Here is a 19,446-nt window from a genome sequence, read left to right as displayed (position 1 = left end):
GAATAGGAAGGGTACCTGCACCTCTGGGAGGGAGCTGTGAAGGAGGAAAAGTTTCCACACACTAGGAAGCCCCCTCAGTGGCGGAGACGGAGAATAGGCAGGGGGGAAGCTTCGGAGCCATGGAGGACAGCGCAGAAACAGGGATGCAGAGGACAAAGCGGAGAGATTCCCGCACAGAGGATCGGTGCCAGCCAGCACTGACCAGCCTGACAGGATTGTCTGCTCACCTGCCGGGGCGGGTGGAGGCTGAGAGCTGAGGCTCGGGCTTCGGAGGTTGGATCCCAGGGAGAGGACTGGGATTGGCTGCATGAACACAGCCTGAAGGGGCTAGTGCGTCCAGGAGGGTGCGTCCAGCTAGCCAGGAGGGAGTCCGGGAAAAAGTCTGGACCTTCCTAAGAGGCAAGAGACCATTGTTTCAAGGTGCGTGGGGAGAGGGGCTTCAGAGCACCGCCTAAACGAGCTCCAGAGATGGGTGCGAGCCGTGGCTATCAGTGCAGACACCAGAGACAGGCATGAGACGCTAAGGCTGCTACTGCAGCCACCAAGAATCCTGTGTGCAAGCACAGGTCACTATCTACACCTCCCCTCACAGGAGCCTGTGCAACCCGCCACCACCAGGGTCCCGTGATCCAGGGGCAACCTCCCTGAGAGAACAAATGGCACGCCTCAGGCTGTTGCAACGTCACACCAGCCTCTACCACCACAGGCTAACCCCACATTCTGTATCCCTGCCTACCCTTGGCCTGAGTGAGCCAGAGCCCCCTAATCAGCTGCTACTTTAACCCCATCCTGTCTGGGCGAAAAACAGACGCCAGAGGGCGACCTACATGCAGAGGCAGGGCCAGACCCAAACCTGAACCCCAGGAGCTGTGCAAACAAAGAAGAGAAAGGGAACTTTCTCCCAGCAGCCTCAGGAGCAGCGGATTAAATCTCCACAATCAACTTGATGTACCTGCATCTGTGGAATACCTGAATACACAACGAATCATCCCAAAATTGAGGCGGTGGACTTTGGGAGCAACTGTAGACTTGGGGTTTGCTTTCTGCATCTAATTTTTCTCTGGTTTTATGTTTATCTTAGTTTAGCATTTAGAGCCCATTATCATTGCTAGATTTGTTTATTGACTTGGTTGCTCTCTTCCTTTTTATATATATATATGTGTGTGTGTGTGTGTGTGTGTATTTTCCTTTTTCTCTTTCTGTGAATGTGTAGGTGCATGCTTCTTTGGGTGATTTTCTCTGTACAGCTTTGCTTTTACCATTTGTCCTAGAGTTCTGTCTGTCCGTTTTTTTTTTTTTTTTAGTATAGTTTTTAGCGCTTGTTATCATTGGTGGATTTGTTTTTTGGATCGGTTGCTCTCTTCTTTCTTTCCTTTTCTTTTATTACATTTTTATTTTTTGGTTTTAAAAAATATTTTCCTTATTTCTTATTTTAATAACTTTATTTAATTTTTTTCTGCCTTTCGTTCTCTTTTTTCTCCCTTTTCTTCTGAGCCGTGTAGCTGACAAAGTCTTGGTGCTCCGGCCGGGTGTCAGCCTGAGCCTTTGAAGTGGGAGAGCTGACTTCAGGACATTGGCCACCAGAGACCTCCCAGCCCCACATAATATCAAATGGCGAAAGCTCTCCCAGAGATCTCCATCTCAATGCTAAGACCCAGCTCTACTCAACGACCAGCAAGCTACAGTGCTAGATACCCTATGCCGAAAAACTAGCAAGAGAGGAACACAACTCCATGCATTAGCAGAGAGGCTGCCTAAAATCATAAGTTCACAGAAACCCCAAAACACACCAACAGACACGGCCCTGCCCACCAGAAAGACAACATCCAGCCTCATCCACCAGAACACAGGCACCAGTCCCCTCCACCAGAAAGCCTACACAAGCCACTGAACCAACCTTATCCACTAGGAGCAGACACCAAAAACAACGGGAACTACAAACCTGCAGCCTGTGAAAAGGAGACCCCAAATGTAGTAAGTTAAGCAAAATGAGAAGACAGAGAAATTCACAGCAGATGAAGGAGCAACGTAAAAACCCACCACAGCAAACAATTGAAGAGGAAATAGGCAGTCTACCTGAAAAAGAATTCAGAGTAATGATAGTAAAGATGATCCAAAATCTTCAAAATAGAATGGAGAAAATACAAGAAACATTTAACAAGGACCTAGAAGAACTAAAGAGCAAATAAACAATAATGAACAACACAATAAATGAAATTGAAAATTCTCTAGAAGGAATCAATAGCAGAAAAACTGAAGCAGAAGAACGGATAAGTGACTTGAAAGATAAAAGAGTGGAAATAACTACCGCAGAACAAAATAAAGAAAAAATAATGAAAAGAATTGAGGACAGTATCACAGACCTCTGGGACAACAGTAAACGCACGAACATTCGAATTATAGGGGTCCCAGAAGAAGAAGAGAAAAAGAAAGGGACTAAGAAAATATTTGAAGAGATTATAGTTGAAAGCTTCCCTAATATGGTAAAGGAAATAGTCAATCAAGTCCAGGAAGCGCAGAGCCCCATACAGGATAAATCCAAGGAGAAACACACCAAGACACATATTACTCAAACTATCAAAAATTAAAAAGAAAAAATACTAAAAGAAGCAAGGGAAAATCAACAAATAACATACAAGGGAATCTCCATAAGGTTAACAGCTGATCTTTCAGCCGAAACTCTGCAAGCCAGAAGGGAGTGGCAGGACATATTTAAAGAGATGAAAGGGAAAAACCTACAACCAAGATTACTCTACCCAGCAAGGACCTCATTCAGATTTGATGGAGAAATTAAAACCTTTACAGACAAGCAAAAGTTAAGAGAGTTCAGCACCACCAAACCAGCTTTACAACAAATGCTAAAGGAACTTCTCTAGGCAGGAAAAACAAGACAAGGAAAAGACCTACAATAACAAACTCAAAACAATTAAGAAAATGGTAATGGGAACATACATGTCGAGGATTACCTTAAATGTAAATGGATTAAATGCTCCAATCAAAAGACACAGACTGCCTGAATGGATACTAAAACAAGACCCGTATATATGCTGTCTACAAGAGACCCACTTCAGACCTAGGGACACATACAGACTGAAAGTGAGGGGATGGAAAAAGTTATTCCATGCAAATGGAAATCAAAAGAAAGCTGGAGTAGCAATTCTCATATCAGACAAAATAGTCTTTAAAATAAAAACTATTACAAGAGACAAAGACGGACGCTACATAATGATCAAGGGATCAATCCAAGAAGAAGAAATAACAATTGTAAATATCTATGCACCCAATCATAGGAGCACCTCAATACATAAGGCAAATGCTAACAGCCATAAAAGGGGAAATTGACAGTAACACAATAATAGAAGGGTACTTTAACACCCCACTTTCACCAATAGATAGATCATCCAAAATGAAAAAAATGAAACACAAGCTTTAAATGATACATTAAACAAGATGGACTTAATTGATACTTACAGGACATTCCATCCAAAAACAACAAAATACACTTTCTTCTCAGGTGCTCATGGACCATTCTTCAGGATAGATCATATCTTGGGTCACAAATCAAACCCTGGTAAATTTAAGAAAATTGAAATCGTATCAAGTATCTTTTCTGACCACAACGCTATGAGACTAAATATCAATTACAGGAAGAAAACTGCAAAAAATACAAACATATGGAGGCTAAACAATATGCTACTAAATAACCAAGAGATCACTGAAGAAATCAAAGAGGAAATGAAAAAATACCTAGAAACAAATGACAATGAAAACATGATGACCCAAAACCTATGGGATGCAACGAAAGCACAAAAGCAGTTCTAAGAGGGAAGTTTATAGCGATGCAATACTACCTCAACAAACAAGAAATATCTCAAATAAACAACCTAACCTTACACCTAAAACATTTAGAGAAAGAAGAACAAAAAAACCCCAAAGTTAGCAGAAGGAAAGAAATCATAAAGATCAGATCAGAAATAAATGAAAAGGAAATGAAACGATAGCAAAGATCAATAATACTAAAAGCTGGTTCTTTGAGAAGATAAAGAAAATTCATAAACCATTAGCCGTACTCATCAAGCAAAAAAGGGAGAAGACTCAAATGAAGAGAATTAGAATTGAAAAAGGAAAAGTGACAACTGACACTAGAAATACAAAGGATCATGAGAGATTACTACAGGCAACTGTATGCCAGTAAAATGGACAACCTGGAGGAAATGGACAAAGGCTTAGAAAAACACAGCCTTCCAAGACTGAACCAGGAAGAAAGAGGAAATATAAACAGACCAATCACAAGCAATGAAATTGAAACTGTGATTAAAAATCTTCCAACACACAAAAGCCCAGGACCAGATGGCTTCACAGGCAAATTCTTATCAAGTATTTAGAGAAGAGCTAACACCTATCCTTCTCAGACTCTTCCAAAATATCACAGAGGGAGGAACATTCCCAAACTCATTCTACGAGGCCACCATCACCCTGATACCAAAACCAGACAAAGTTGTCACACAGAAGGAAAACTGCAGGCCAATATCACTGATGAACATAGATGCAAAAATCCTCAACAAAATACTCGCAAACAGAATCCAACAGCACATTAAAAGGATCATACACCATGATCAAGTAGGGTTTATCCCAGGAATGCAAGGATTCTTCAATATACACAAATCAATCAATGTGTTACACCATATTAACAAATTGAAGGAGAAAAACCTTATCATCATCTCAATAGATTCAGAAAAAGCTTTCGACAGAATTCAACATCCATTTGTTAAAAACGCTCCAGAAAGTAAGCATAGAGGGAACTTACCTCAACATAATAAAGGCCATATATGACAAACCCACAGCCAACATTGTCCTCAATGGTGAAAAACTGAAAGCATTTCCACTAACATCAGGAAGAAGACAGGGTTGCCCACTCTCACCACTATTATTCAACATAGTTTTGGAAGTTTTAGCCACAGCAGTCAGAGAAGAAAAAGAAATAAAAGGAATCCTAATTGGAAAAGAAGAATGAAAAATGTCACTATTTGCAGATGACATGATACTATACATAGAGGATGCTAAAGATGTTACCAGAAAACTACTAGAGCTAATCAATGAATTTGGTAAAGTAGCAGGATCCAAAATTAGTGCACAGAAATCTCTTGCATTCCTATACACTAAGGATGAAAAATCTGAAAGAGAAATTAAGGAAACACTCCCATTTACCATTGCAGCAAAAAGAATAAAATACCTAGGAATAAACCTACATAAGGAGACAAAAGACCTGTATGCAGAAAACTATAAGACACTGATGAAAAAAATTAAAGATGATACAAACAGATGGAGAGATATACCATGTTCTTGGATTGGAAGAATCAACATTGTGAAAATGACTCTACTACCCAAAGCAATCTACAGATTGAATGCAATCCCTGTTAAAGTACCAATGGCATTTTTCACAAAACTAGAGTAAAAAATTTCACAATTTGTATGGAAACACAAAAGACCCCGAATAGCCAACGCAATCTTGAGAAAGGAAAACGGAGCTGGAGGACTTAGGCTCCCTGACTTCAGACTACAGTACAAAGCTACAGTAATAAAGGCAGTATGGTACTGGCACAAAAACAGAAGTATGGATCAATGGAACAGGATAGAATGCCCAGAGATAAACCCACGTACATATGGTCACCTTATCTTTGATAAAGATAATCTACAGTGGAGAAACAACAGCCTCTTCAATAAATGGTGCTGGGAAAACTGGACAGCTACATGTAAAAGAATGAAACTACAACACTCCCTAACACCATACACAAAAATAAACTCAAAATGGATTAAAGACCTAAATGTAAGGACAGACACTGTAAAACTCTTAGTGGAAAATATAAGCAGAACACTCTATGACATAGATCACAGCAAGATCATTTTTGACCCACCTCCTAGAGGAATGGTAATAAAAACAGAAATAAACAAATGGGACCTAATGAAACTTAAAAGCTTTTGCACAGCAAAGCAAACCATAAACAAGACGAAAAGACAACCCTGAGAATGGGAGAAAATATTTGCAAACGAAGCAGCTGACGAATGATTAATCTCCAAAATATACAAGCAGCTCATGCACCTCAATATCAAAGAACAAACAACCCAATCCAAAAATGGGCAGAAGACCTAAATAGACATTTCTCCAAAGAAGATGTACAGCTTGCCAACAAGTACATAAAAGAATGCTCAACATCACTTATCATTAGAGAAATGCAAATCAAAACTACAATGAGGTATCACCTCAGACGAGTCAGAATGGCCATCATCAAAAAATCTAGAAGCAATAAACGCTGGAGAGGGTGTGGAGAAAAGGGAACCCTCTTGCACTGTTGGTGGGAATGTAAATTGATACAGCCACTATGGAGAACAGTATGGAGTTTCCTTAAAAAACTAAAAATAGAATTACCATATGACCCAGCAATCTCACTATTGGGCACATACCCTGAGGAAACCATAATTCAAAAAGTCATGTACCACAATGTTCATTGCAACACTATTTACAATAGCCAGGACATGGAAGCAACCTAAGTGTCCATTGACAGATGAATGGATAATGAAGATGTGGCACATATATACAATGGAGTATTACTCAGCCATAAAAAGAAACAAAATTGAGTTATTTGTAGTGAGGTGAATGAACCTAGAGATTGTCATACAGAGTGAAGTAAGTCAGAAAGAGAAAAATTAGTACCATATGCTAACACATATATATGGAATCTAAAAAATAAAAGAATCATGGTTCTGAAGAACCTAGGGTCAGGACAGGAATAAAGATGCAGCCGTAGAGAGTGGACTTGAGGACATGGGGAGCGGGAAGGGTAAGTTTGAAGTGAGAGAGTTGCATGAACATATATACACTACCAGTTGTAAAATAGGTAGCTACTGGGAAGCAGCCACATAGCACAGGGGGATCAGCTCAGTGCTCTATGTCCACCTAGAGGGGTGGGATAGGGAGCGTGGGAGGGAAACGCAAGAGGGAGGAGATATGGGGATATATGTATATGTATAGCTGATTCACTTTGTTATACATAAGAAACTAACACGCCACTGTAAAGCAATTACACTCCAATAAAGATGTTAAAAAAAAAAATAAAGTTACATATCTTATACACTAACAGTTCTATCTTAATAAAAGATAAATTTAGATTAATAATCTTATTTACAACATAGGTTTAAAGATCTTCATTATAATCAGAGTTCATTAATTTGGGGTCATAATTTAGAAGCTTATTTTGAACTTTAAAAACATGCTGTTATATAGTATTTCTGTAAAATAAAGTTATGATAAAGATAATTGAATATTAGCAGTGTACTGTCAACAAAGCAGGTTCATCCAGAGCGTAATAGTAGAAAATAACCACACCCATTCTCAAAAATACATAGAGAAAAACAAATAGCTGTGAAGAGCCAGTCGTTATAATGATTGTTCTTAGTTTCAGTCTCATTTGCAAAATTTTAAATTTTATTGAGTATTGATATGCTTGTTTGATTTTACTGATTAAAACCTTTCGAGTCAGAAATGTTTTATGTTCATGTTAATAAAATATTTTTACTATGTCCACTGGCTGCTTATAAGTTTTGCAAAAGAAAATTAACTGTTCTAGAATTTATATACCCATGCATCTTTTAGGCCATAGGTTATCCTGTGGTGTTGTGTCACTGTCTAGTTCTATGTTACCTTTTAAAATATGTGGTAAGAGTATATGAAAAGGAAAACTGTAATATGAGAAAGGGGTCTCATTTATTTTTTCTCCCCGGAATCCCTCAACCTCTATTTTCTATCTAGTATGTTTACTTAGAACTCCTTGGCATTCTATGCCAGAGGTGATCTCTGAAATCCTGAGATAGGTAGTTCTTTGACGATTTGAGTTTTTTGTTTGTTTGTTTGTTTTTTCCTAATAATCAGTATGGTCCTGCTATACAAATAAGGGTAAGTGTGGTATTCTTAATTATGAACATATCATTTTCCTTTTCTATTTTTCCCCATTTTTCTTAAGGTTTTACAAATATATTTATTTACAACCTGATTTGAATTTATAGGAGTGTGCTGAAAAACAAGGCCAAATTGAACGAGCCATTAGGGAGAAAAAAGCAGTGGAAGAAGAACTAGAAAAGGTAAAGAGAAAAAGGAAAAAATAACTACCTAAAACCCAACTGCAAGTATTCAACATTACTGTCTGCTTTCATCATACTATCTACTAGCAACCCCTATATTATAAGTATTCTCCTGGTGAGTGCTTTTATTTGCTTGGAATATTTTCAGAATCTGCGTTTAAGTACTGGTATTGCCTGTATACATTTCTTAACAAGAGTGGCCACATTATTTGAACTTTTTACTTAAAAGTATAAATTTTACAAAGTAACTGTATTCCTTGCTTAGACCTCATTCCAATATTAAATTTTATTTTGTCTTCTCTTTTTAAATTTTCTGCCAACTCTTATTGGGTGTAGGCCATCTATAAATATAAAAAGTATATATAACCAAAAAAATTATAAATTGCTATGATTTTTACCTTTTTAAAAATACAGATTTTTAATCATAGTTAGGAAAGAATATTTACCCCAGTGACATTTGAGAAAGAATATTGCAAGAAGTCTATAGTTTGAAATTTATTTCTTACTTAGATAACTTTTTTTATTTAGCAGTAAATATCCCACTCTTTTAAAATACCTTGGGGAGAAAAAGAGCTAAATTTGATTCAGCAAATCAAATTGTGTTTTAGGTGCTGCATTAGGAACTTTCATAGAGAGGTTAAGTAATTTACCCAATGTTAAAAAAATAGTAAATGGTAGACTCAGAGTTTGATTTTCAAAGAAGAGCTATATGTGTTATAAAAAACATGTGTTATATCTGTATTATTGACATAAAAAGATTATGACAACATCAGATAATAAAAGAGTAATTTACAAAGGAGAATATAGTATATAATCCCATTTGTGGGGGAAGAAAAAAGAAATATACATATTATGTTCAGGGTAGGCCATTCATGGTCACCACTCCTACAAGGTTGATCCCTTCTGAGTTTCCCTCTGTTATGGAATAGGAATAGGTCCCATTTAGATTGGACCTGCCATCAGGGTTTGAGATGAATATTTTTAATATAACATGGCATAGGTTAAGGAATAGGCTTTATTGGGGAAATGTAAAACCTACAAGGCTAAAGGCAACAGGTAAAGAAAAGTCACAGCTTTCTCTTCTCCCACTGTTCCACAGACAAGTATGCTATAGTCAAAATACTGCTAGTCCTGCAGTATAGGTCTGTATTTTAGTAGCAGGACATTGACATTTTGATACTCTGTCTTTTTGTAGAGCAGGAGTGACAAAGCAGTCTTGTCAGTGGGAGAAAATACAGGTTACTTGGCCAAGCATTCTGGATTGGAGGGTACTTGTGTGTAGGGTGTGTCTGAAAATGTGAACTGCCTAGCACCTGGAGACCTTGCAGTTCATGGGATGCTACAGCCTCTCTGTCATAGGTCATAGGTGGAAGCCCAGTCTCACAGGAAGCAGAGCTTGAATACAACCACTTCTGCTAGGGAAGGGGAAACCCCCATTTCAGCTAGATCATTGTCTGGTTAACCTAGAGTGAGATTCTGGACTCACCTTCAGATAGTTCTACTCATTGCACCACAGTATGTGTCTGTACTTTTGAATATTGCAGTACAGAATTGTCTTAAAAGTGTTCATCAAAGAATCAAAGCAGTTGTCTCCAAGTGGTAACATTTAGAGTATTTTTTTAATTTCAGCTATTTTATATTTCTTTCTAACATTTATTAAAACTATTTGAATAGTACAATGAGCCTGAATAATTTCAAAAAATAAGCAATTACTTTATATGTCAGTTTTCAGCATTTTATTTTCTAAATATGAAACAACCAAAATTAATTATTGATATATTTTAATGTTATAATGGGACAGATGAACACATGATCATGAGTTTTTATTTCTCATCATTTATTTCAGTTTCTAAACTGTATAATTTCTTAAGATAATTTCCTTGTGCAGAGTAGTATACATATAAGCCTCTTCTGCAGATTTACCTTGAAGGCAGAATAAATGAAAATGATTACAGAAAACTAGAAGAAATGCACCAAAGATGCCTGGTTGCAGAGCGTTCAAAAGATGATCTTCAGCTAAGACTTAAGACAGCAGAAAATAAAATCAAACAACTTGAAATAAAGTAAGTTATTCTTTTGGGTTTTCAGAATTCATACAATTTTTGACAGATTTTTTATTTTTTATAGGACTCATATCTTATGTTGAAAAAAGACTTTTTAGCACCGAATAGAATTTTTTTTCAAGATTATTTTTGAAAACTAATTTCTTCAGGAAGAAAAGATACAATACTGTACCATTTTATTTTAAGTTTCTTGTTTCTGGCAGTTAAATAGGATGTTCATAAGATCACTTTTTTCATACTAACTATGCAGCTATTACAGCAGTCTGCTTATATTTATTGCTTATATATTCAGTTTAGAGGTATTGAATATTCAGTAATAATCCATCATTTGTATTTATTACATTGTCTGTTAAAATGATAAATTTATAATCTGGCCTATCCATTCTGAATATTTCTCTACCTTTTCCCCCCAGAGTATTACTTATTATAGTAAAACTTACTTAAGTTGCATGAAGTTTCGATCTCTGTTATAGAATATGTTTAATAGGTATTTTAAAAATAAAGAGGAATGATATCAGCAGTATGGCAGAATAGGAGGTCCCCAGCCCATGTCTCTCCACAGAAACAAATATTTGGCAGGCATCCATAGACAAAAATGCCTTTGTGGGAGCACTGGAATCCAGGTAGGAGGTTGCAAAGCCTTAGTGGAGCCCAAAAATGAGGAGGCAGGCCTGCACACCAGTGGCAGGCCCTCCAACTATGGTCCCACCTATGAACCCAAAGCAGCCCCATCTTCCTGTGGATTTGGCTCCAGCCCTCCTTGCCCGGTCCCGCACCTAGCCCCTTCCCAAGGAACCCTTATAGGTATTCTCAGTAATAGGCCTGCCAACCTCAGACCTGACTGTGTCCCCCAAAGCATTCCCATTACCCAGCTCCAGTTCCACTCTCCTGCAGCCCAAACATAATGCTGCCCACCCGGGAACCAGCCCAGTAACCTCATGGGAGCACTAATGGACCCACTGGAAGCCACACCTGACTGTGCCCCTGGTAACAAGTCTGCCAGTGATGGACCAGACTGTACACCCAACAAAAGCCACAAGACATGGATCCAGCCCTGTTCTACCACAGTTTGAGGCAGTCTTACATGGCCAGGGATTCACCCAAGGGACCCAGCAGAAGCCACTCCTGTAGATGCCCCCATTACAGGCCTCAGACCTGACTATGATCCCTGAAGCAGTCTGTGACCCAGCTCTAGTCCCACCCTACCACAGTCCAGAAGCAGTTCTGCCTGCCCATAGGCCAGCTCAGTGAACATGGCAGGAGCACCTTAGAATCCTAACAGACACAACACCTGACTGCACCCCTGGTTACAGGTCTGCCAACCATGGACCTGGCAACAGCCACATGACATGGTTTCAGTCCCGCTTAGCTGTGATCCCAGAGGCAGTCCCATCAGTTCTGAGACAAGACAGGAGAAGGTCTTTAGCTGCCAAAACCAGTCTAAAGACTGGAAGAGGAGTCTGCTCCTTCAAATGCACAGACAGCAACAAAGAATCAAGCAAATATGACACCACCAAAGAAAACTAATAAGACTCTAGTAATCCACCCAAAACAAATGGAGATCCATTTGTTGACAAAAAATTAAAAATAACTGTCTTAAGGAAACTTAATGAACACAGATGGTCAACTACATGAAATCAGGAGAACAATACATGAACAAAATGAGAAGTTTAACAAAGAAATTGAAACCATAAAAGAACCAATCAGAAATCCTGGAACTGAAGAATACAGCAATTGAACTGAAAAATTCAATAGAGAGCTTTATCAGCAGACTTGGTCATGCAGAAGAAAAATCAGCAAACTCGAAGATTGGTCATTTGAAATCATGCAATGAGAAGAAAAGAAAAAAGAATGAAAAAAGAGGGAAGAAAACCTACATGATTTATGGGACATCTTGAAGTGAATCAGTATCCACATTATGAAAATCCTGGAAGGAGCAAAGAATGAGAAAGGGGTAGAAAGTTTATTTAAAGAAATAGTAACAGAAAACTTCCCAAATCTGGGGAGAGTAATGAACATCCAGATCCATGATGACCAAAGAACAACAAATAGAATGAACATCAAGCGCTTCATTTGATACCTTATAATCAAAATGTCAAAAGTCAAAGAAAAAAAGAGAATTTGAAAACAGGAAGAGAAAAGGGACTCATCACATACAAGGGACTCCTTCAACCCCTGCATAAAACTATCAATGGATTTCTCAGAAGAAATCTTGCAGGCCAAGAGAGAGTGGCTTAATATATTCAAAGTGCTGAAAGAAAAAACTGGGAACCAAGAATACTATACTCAGCAAAGCTCTCCATCAGAAACAAAGTAGAGGTAAAAACTTTCCCAGAAAAAAAGAGATCAAAAGGAAGTTCATCACACTAGACTTATTGTACAAGAAATAATAAAGGGAGTTTTTCAAGTTGAAATGAAAGGACACTGATTAGCAACTTAAAAACATGAAAGTATAAACCTTTAGTTGTAAAGATAAGTATATAGTCAAATTCAGAATACTCCTAACACTGTAATGGTGGTACATAATCACTTTTAACTCTAGTATAGAAGCTAAAAGATAAAAAAATTTTTGAATAACAGTAGGTACAATAATGTGTTAATGGATATACAATATAAAAAGATGTAAATTATACATCAGTAACATAAAATGTGAGAGAGCAGAGAAGTAAAATTGTAGAGATTTTTATGTGATTGAAGTTAAGTCGTTACCAGGTTAAAATAGACTAAGATGTTTCATGTAAGCCTCATGCCAATCACAAAGAAAAAATGTGTAATAGGTACACAAACGATAAGGGAATGAAAGCATAGTACAAAAATCAACAAGAAGACAACAAAATGGTAATAAAGGAACCAAGGAACTACAAAACAGACAACAATTAACAAAATGGCAATAGTTATGTCCTTACCTATTAATAATGACTTTTAATGTAAGTGGATTAAATTCTCCAATGAAAATACATAGAGAGGCTCAATGGATTAAAAATCAAGTTCCAGCTATACACTGCCTACCAGGGACTGATTTTAAATATGAGGAAACACATAGACTAAAAGTTACAGGACTGCAAAAGATAGTCCATGCAAATGGGTACCCAAAAGATAGCAGGGTGTCTTATATCAGACAAAGTAGACTTTAAGTAAAAAACTATCACAAGACCAAAGATGGTCATTTTATAATGATAAAAGGGTTAATTTGTCAAGAGAAAATAACAATCATAACACTATATGCACTCAACATCAGAGCACCTAAGTATAATAAAGCAAATATTAACAACTGAAGGGAGAAATAGAGGGCAAACAATGATACTAAGGAACCTCCAATACCTCACTTTCAGCAATAGGTAGATCATCCAGACAGAAAATCAATAAGAAGACAGCACATTTGGGCAATGCTAAAGCACAAATAGACCTAACAACGTTCTATACAACAGCAACACAGTACACATTCTTCTCAAGCATGCACAGAACATTTTCCAGAATAGATCATATGATAGGCCACAATGTAAGTCTTACCAAATTTAAGAAGACTGAAATTATATCAAGTATCTTTTCCAACCACAATGGTATGAAACTGAAATGCAGTAACAGGAGAAAAAGTGAAAAATTAGCAAATAGGTGGAAATTAAATATCACACTCCTGAGCGACCAGTGGGTCAAAGAAGAAATCAAGCAGGAAATCAATAAATATCTTGAGACAAACAAAAATAGAAACAAAATATACCAAACTTATGAGATGCAGCAAAACCAGTTCTTAACGGAAAGTTTACAGTGATAAATGCCCTACATTAAGAAAAAAAAGATCTCAAATAAACAACCCAACTTTACACCTTAAGGAACTAGAAAAAGAAGAAAAAACTAAGCCCAAAGTTAGGAGAAGGAAGGAAATGACAAAGATTAGAGCAGAAATAGAGAATTTTTTTAAAAAATAGAAAAGATCAACCAAACTAAGACTTGGTGTTTTAAAAAGATAAACAAAATTGACAACCCTGTAACTAGACTAAGAAAAAAAGAGAGAAAACTCAATAAATAAAAATCAGAAATAAAAGAGGGCACATTACCACTGATACCACACAAATATAAAGGACCATAGGAGACTACTATGAACAATGATATGCCAACAAGTTGGACAACCATGAAGAAATGGATAAATTACTAGAAACACACAACCATATGAGAAATAGAAAATCTGAACAGACCAGTTACTCTTAAGGAGACTGAATCAGTAATCAAAAACCTCCTTGGATTTTTGAAACATTCAGAACCAGATGGCTTCACTGATGAATTCTACCAAACATTTAAAGAAGATTTAATGCCAATCCTTCTTAAACTCTTTCATAAAATTGAAAAAGAGAGAACATTTCCAAACTCATTTTACGAGGCCAACATTACTCTGATACCAAAGCAAGAAAAAGATACTATAAGAAAATAAAATTACAGGCTAATATCCCTGATGAACATAAATGCAAAAATCCTAAAAAAAAAAAAAACCTCAAGAGTGTATTAAAAGGATCATAGTGGGATTAAAACCTAGGATGCAAGGATGCTTTTGACATACACAGATCAATAAATGTGATGCAACACCACATTAAAGAATGAGGGATAAAATTCGTATGATCATTTCAATAGATACAGAAAAAGCATTTCACAAAATATAATTCGTAATAAAAACTCTCAACAAATTAGATGTAGAAGAAGTGTTCCTCAACATAGTAAAGGCCATATATAACAAGCCCACAACTAATGTCATACCCTGTGGTGAAAAGCTGAAAGTTTTTTTTTAAAGATCGTGAAAAAGACAGGAGTGCCCACTCTTGCCGCTTCTATTCAACATAGTATGTCTTAGAGAAATTAGACAAGAAGAAAATATAAAATGTATCTAAATTGGAAGAGAAGTAAAATTGTCTTTGTTTACAGATGACATGATCCCATATATTGAAAACTGGAGACTCAACCACAAAGCCATTAGAACAAATACATGAATTTACTAACAACAAACTATATGAAAAAGAAATTAACAATTCCATTTACAATACCACCAAAAAGAATAAAATGCTTAGAATGAATTTATAACCAAGGAAGTGAAAAACCTGTACACTGAAAACTAAAAAACATTGAGGAAGTAAGTTGACAAAGTCACAAATAAATATAAAGATGTGTTTATAAACTGAACGAAGCAATAACGTTAAAATGTCCATACTACACAAAGCCATCTATAGATTCAATAAAATCCCTATCAAATTTCCAATGGTGTTTTCACAGAAATAGAAAAAAGTCCTAAAATTCATAATGAACCTCAAAAGACTCTGAATAGCCAAAGCAGTCTGCAGCAAGAACAAAAAACTGGATGCATCACACTTCCTGACTTCAAAATATATTACAAAGCTTTAGTAATCAAAACAGTACAATACTGGCATAAAACAGACGTATAGATTATGGCACAGAGTAGAGAGTGCAGAAATAAATACACACATTGGTAGTCACTGGATCTTTGACAGGGGTGCCAAGAACACACGTGGAGAAAGGATAGTCTGTTCAATAAATGGTGCTGGGAAAACTGGATATCCACATGTAGAAGAAAAATTGGACCCTTATGTCACACCATGTACAAAAATAAGGTCATAATGGATTAAAGGCTTAAATGTATGTTCTGAAACTATAAAATTACCAGAAGAAAACATAGGGAAAAAGCTTCTTGACGTTGGTCTTGGCAGCGGTTTTTTTGAATATGACCCCACAAGTACAGGTAACAAAAGCAAGAATAGACCAGTGGAATTACATCAAACTAAGAACTTTCTGCATAGCAAAGAAAACAGTCAACAGAGTGAAGAGACAACCTATGACATAGGAAAAAATGTTTGCCAATAATACATCTGATATGGAGTTAATTTCCAAAATATGTAATAAACTTAACAACTCAATAGCAAAAAAAAAAAAAGAAAAAAGAAAAAAACACATAAATTGGGCAAAGGACCTGAACAGATTTTTCCCAGAAGAAGACATAGACATCCAATAGATATATCAAAAGGTACTCATCATCACTTATTATCAGGGAAATGCAAATCAAACCCACAGTGAGGTATTACCTCACACCTGTTAGGATGGCTGTTGTCAAAAAGACAAAAGATAACAAGTGTTGGCAAGAATGTGGAGAAGGGAGAACCCTTCTACGCTGTTGGTGAGAATGTAAATTAGTACAGCCACTATGGAAAACAGTATGGAGGTGCCTCAAAAAATTAAAAATAGAACTGCCATATGATCCAACAATCCTATTTCTGGGTATAGATCCAAAGGCAACAAAATCATTGTTTCAAAGAGATATCCATACTCCCATGTTCATTGCAGTCAGTATTATTGACAATAACCAAGATATGGAAACAACCTAAGTGTCTGTTGACAGAAGAATGGATAAAGGAAAGGTGGTGTATGTGTGTGTGTATGTGTACATATGGGGATGGATATATATATATATATTTTTTTTCTCTAAGAATCTCCTCCTTTCTCTATTTTTTCTTATAAATAATTTGTTGAAAAACTGGGTTGTTAGTATTGTAGAGTTTCCTCTACCTACATGCATATATGTGGTGTCATTTACCTTATTTCCTGCCCCATGCAGTTCCTAAAAACTAATAACTAAATCAAGAGACTTGATCTGATTCAGCTTTCACTTTTTTTGTAAGAATGCTTCATAAATGGTAATATTTTGGACTCCTGTTTGGAAGCACATAATGTGTCGTTGTTTTTGATCTCAGCATCTTTCTGACTTGAGCATTTTTTGAGGATCATTGCCTAGATCCATCATTTCATTAGGAATCAGCCAAGGTTGAGATACGAAAGAAGGGGCTACAAGTATTATGGGGGTAAAGGACCTTATATATTCCCTGTGACACCTATTGACCAGGGAATGTTCACAGTATTTGATTATCTGGGATTGAAAAGATGGAAATTTTAAAAGATAGGAATAAAAATTAGCAGTATATTGAAACAAGATACATGTCTGGAGGTTGTGTCACTCAATAATCCATTGTTGAGAAAGTTCAAGAAATATAACCTATTTAACCTGTGATAAAACAAGAAGTTTATACAACTAGAAGTTTATAAAAACCATTTCTAAGACATGTAACAGGAAAATATGAATTGGGTCTTATTATAGTCCATAATTTATTGTAGTCAGCTAATGTCTTCCTACAGAGTTGATTGATAATGAAAGGAGTTTTGACTATTACTTACTCCACCTTCCTCACCATTAGCTTTAGTTTGTCCCCTTGAAGTCCTCTTTACACAGTGATTCTCAGTGTTAGTAAAAATTTGAAAGAGGTTTCACATTGACTTTCTAGGTGAGTGATAACAGTTCAGCTTATCTATTCTTAGTTAAGATTGCTTAAATTGAACGTATTTGCCTGGTGTAACGTAACATTGTGAAACCACATAGCTTAAGTTTATAGTGAGGAGAAATGGCTCAGAACAAAGAAAACAGGTCTACAGTATAAAATATAGACAGACTTCTTGACTTCTATTACAGATCATTAAGTTTAAAGATTCCTTTTGTTTTGTTTTTTTATTCAGTTCCTCGGAAGAGATATCACGTTGCCAAGAAATGATTCAGAAACTTCAAAATGTATTGGAGTCTGAGAGAGAGAACTGTGGATTTGTCAGTGAACAAAGGCTGAAACTTCAGCAGGAAAATGAGCAGTTACAGAAACAGACTGAGGATTTAAGAAAGATTGCTCTCGAGGCTCAAAAAAAAGCCAAATTAAAGGTATTTTCAAAACTAGTTAGAATTAAATGTATACTTGTGAAAATCAAAATATAGAGAATATTCACAGAGACCTAGTAAAACATTTTTAAGGTCTTTTTGGTTTTTTTTTTTTTTGCCTTCTCATCAGATAGCACTAAATCATAATGCAGTGTTAGCCAGTCTCTTCTTTATTGTAGAACTTGGCAAGCATACTTGAAAATGATTGCTTTCACTATTCACACACAAAAAAATTCTTTTCCAACCATGAAATGCACTGATATTCCTGCCAAAACAATTTAAGCAGTGCTAGCAAAACTATAGATTAGATAACTTTACGGACTGCCGTCCTCTCTTTTCCCTCCATAATAGCGTCTCGAAAATAGAACTCTTAAAACTAGCTGTATAGTGGATGGTACGTCAGTATGATCTGAGAACCCCTCATAGGTAGTCTAAAAATTCCATGACAGGAAGAAAGCAAGGGACAAAAATCTCCTCTGGAAGAAAATTCCCTTTTATTTTCTCTCTCCTTCCCCCCTTCTTTACTCTAATGCTTACATGGTTTGGCAATAGGAACATGATAACCTGTTTGAGGGAGCTTCAAGCGCAGGTATCACCATCAACATGTTGCTTGCCTTTCCGCATTCCATGTGACTTTTGTAAAAAGTGGCATTAACTCTTTATGATAAAGCTCCATATTTTCCAGTTTCATAGTAAGGATATGGGGTGGTAACATTAGTGTTTCACTTTTTTCTTGTTATTATGAGCTCTCATAAGAACTCACATTCCAACCTAATTCATATCAGTGTATATTTATTGGATGCCTCCTTTTGCAAGTATCAGACACTGTGGTTATTTAGAAAAGCTTTAACTCTGAAAAAGAGACCCTTACATATCATGCAAAGAAGCTTGTGCTTTGTGCTTTAGACTATGGGAAATCTTTGAAAAACAAAGGGGCAAAGTCACACTACCAGACATCAAGACTTGATAGAAAGGTATAGTAATTAAGATAGTGTGTAATCTATATAAGAATAATCGACCTGATCAATGGAACAAAATAAAGTCCAGGAACAAACCCACTTTTCATAATCACCTCATTTATAACAAAGGCACCATGGAAGTTCAATAGGGAAAGAATTATCTTTATGACAGATAATGCTAGATCTTTACAATAAATCATGCTACAATAATAATAGATCAACTGGGTCCATATTTTAAAAATAAACCTTGACCCCTATATCACACCATACATTTAAATTAATTTGAGCTGCCATGTAGACCTAAATGTGAAATATTAAATGATGGAACTTAAGGAGAAAATCTTCATGACCTTAAGAAAGAATTTCTTAAACAGCACAGAGAACTGATTATAATGAAAAGATGGATGAATTGGATTTCATTAAAATTAAGATTTTTAAGTCATCAAAAGAGACACCATTGAGAGAGTGAAAAGTGGAAGAAAGAATTTATAATACATACAACCAAAAAAAAAAAAGGATTCATTTCTAGAATATAAAA

General features: G+C 36.3%; 1 protein-coding gene across 2 annotated transcripts in view; it reads left to right on the top strand.

Moving 5' to 3' along the window:
• LOC309621848 (sodium channel and clathrin linker 1-like) overlaps positions 1-19,446 on the top strand; it is a 121,719-nt gene that overhangs the window by 28,041 nt on the left and 74,232 nt on the right. For both annotated transcript variants that reach the window (XM_082409176.1, XM_082409175.1), the window contains exons 6-8: positions 8,062-8,136; positions 10,054-10,199; positions 17,760-17,952. In XM_082409176.1, the coding sequence (XP_082265302.1) occupies positions 8,062-8,136; positions 10,054-10,199; positions 17,760-17,952 (414 nt within the window). The remainder of the gene's footprint in view (positions 1-8,061; positions 8,137-10,053; positions 10,200-17,759; positions 17,953-19,446) is intronic.

This window comes from Balaenoptera borealis, assembly GCF_965194805.1.
Source record: "Balaenoptera borealis genome assembly, contig: HAP1_SCAFFOLD_1069, whole genome shotgun sequence".
NCBI lineage: Eukaryota > Metazoa > Chordata > Mammalia > Artiodactyla > Balaenopteridae > Balaenoptera > Balaenoptera borealis.
Note: the sequence above shows the minus strand (reverse complement) of the source record. Positions and strands in the feature narration are given on the sequence as shown.